Source organism: Aplysia californica, unplaced genomic scaffold (genome assembly GCF_000002075.1).
Source record: "Aplysia californica isolate F4 #8 unplaced genomic scaffold, AplCal3.0 scaffold01954, whole genome shotgun sequence".
Lineage (NCBI taxonomy): Eukaryota > Metazoa > Mollusca > Gastropoda > Aplysiida > Aplysiidae > Aplysia > Aplysia californica.
The window spans coordinates 12,562-14,821 of record NW_004799224.1 but is presented as its reverse complement, the minus strand read 5'-3'; the positions used below and the strand labels follow the sequence as shown (position 1 = coordinate 14,821).

Here is a 2,260-nt window from a genome sequence, read left to right as displayed (position 1 = left end):
CATGGGGGCCTTCTCACCCTCATCTACATGGCCGGCGGGCACCCATTTACATGAACAGTCTGAGCCCCCACCCCGCTCCCCATGATCTCTAGTAGGCGGCTATTAATTAAACACCACTCTGCCCCCATATTTCAGTACAAGCTTGTAGATTTCCTCCTGAGACCACCGAGACTTCTCCACGTGAATCTCGAAAAGTACTCACCCACTCGTTTTTTGAACTGCGCATGTCTTGCCCTTGAAGTTCAGCGTCCCAGAGTGGGCACACGCACCCCCCCTCATTTACAAGGGAGACATCACTGCTACGAACTCTAGTACTAAATATAACCTCTTTGGGATACACGTAGCCCTCTTTGGGCGTGGCAGACACCCATTCCTAGGTTCAGACAGAGTTCAAACGGGAGACTTACTCTGGCACTGGTATCCCTGGTAGCCCACGCCCCAGATGAGATGGCCGCAGAAGTTGCAAAACGTCGATACGTAGAAATGTTGGAGGGTGAACTGGTGGCCCTTGATTGCCTGAAACAACAAGGCAAACACTGCTTTAGGATTAAGATTTAGTGAGAGTTTAACGGTGCTTGCAGTACAATAAGGTAAAATAAGTACTGAAGAACAGAAGTGTTACAAGAGAGTAACAAACTCAAAAAAGAAGGAGGAGAGATAAGGACAGTAGATGTTTTAGTTTTAGTAGAGGGTTTTGCGGCGCTCGCAACTGCATAAGGTCATATGAGCGCCAGAAGATTAGAGGAGTTACAAGAGAGTAACTAACATAAAAAAGAAGAAGGGGAGATAAGGATGATAGATGTTTGATAGGAAAGAAGAAACAAACCACACCAGAGCACCTGCCAACCACCCACAGTAGATGTTTGATAGGAAAGAAGGAGCAGCAAACCGTACCACAGTACCCGCCAACAACTACTATAGGTTTTAGCTTTTGTGTTTTACAGCGCTTGAAACACAAATATGTCACATAAGGCCATAGATAAATAGTATCACTAGACAGTAAAATGCAAAGAAAAGAAGAAGGAAAGATAAGGACCATAGACGTTTGACAGGACAGAAGGAGCAAACCATATCAGAGCACCTGCCAACCACCCAGAAGAAGAAAGATACAGCCGTCGAGTGTGTAAAATTTACTAAAATGCTGCAATGTTGAATGACCATAAAATGAAATGACTTGTCAAGAGTCAAGAAAGTTGTTCTGAAGAGATGTCAGCGCATGCGCACATGCCCACACACTCACACGGACATGTACAGGTACACACGCGTGAATACACACTCACACATGTATATACACACACCCACACATACACACACACACACCACCGTCCCTCCTTACCTTGGCCCTACTAGAGTGCGAGCCAGGGAACTTGATGCTCCGCTTGTCTTTCATCTTGAAGGTCTGCACGCACACGCACGCACACACTCACACACACACACCTATTCACACCCACCTATACACACACACACACCCTCACACACACACACCCACCTACACACACACACCTATACACACCCCACCGTCCCCCCTTACCTTGGCCCTACTAGAGCGTGAGCCGGGGAACTTGATGCTTTGCTTGTCTTTCATCATAAACGTCTGCACGCACACACACACTCACTCACACACACACACACACACTCTCACACACTCCCCCCTCCCTCCCTGACACAGACACACACACACACACCCCATCGTCCCTCCTTACCTTGGCCCTACTAGAGCGCGAGCCGGGGAACTTGATGCTCTGTTTGTCTTTAATTATGAAGGTCTGCACGCACACACTCACATACACCCACTTATTCACACACACACACACACACACACCTATACACACGCACACACACACGCACACACTCACTCACACACCCCATCATCCCTCCTTACCTTTGCCCTACTAGAGCGTGAGCCGGGGAACTTGATGCTTCGCTTGTCTTTCATCATAAACGTCTGCACGCGATCGAGCGTGGCCGAGTGGGAGGACTTGGAGCCCACCCAGGGTCGCAGGAATGATGCAAGGGCCCAGCCCGTGGCCTGGTCGCGGTCCGACACCGTGCGGTTGTTGTCCTCCAGTCTGGGGGGACACACAGACAGACATCATCATCACTTTGTTTGTTGCCTTTAGCTTAGTTTTAAGTAAGATTTTACAGTACTTGCAACACAATAAGGTCATATGAGCGCCAGAAGATTAGAGAAGATCACAAGAGAGTAACAAACATAAAAAAGAAGAAGGGGAGATAAGGACGATATATGTTTGACAGGAAG

General features: G+C 48.1%; 1 protein-coding gene across 1 annotated transcript in view; it reads right to left on the bottom strand.

Annotated features, from left to right (window-relative positions):
* Positions 1-407: 407 nt before the first annotated feature.
* Positions 408-2,260, bottom strand: part of LOC101847405 (rho guanine nucleotide exchange factor 12) — a gene marked incomplete at both ends in the record, with an annotated part of 14,339 nt that continues 12,486 nt past the window's right edge. Inside the window, 2 exon segments of the mRNA XM_013091055.1 lie at positions 408-516; positions 1,883-2,069. Coding sequence (XP_012946509.1) covers positions 408-516; positions 1,883-2,069 — 296 coding nt within the window.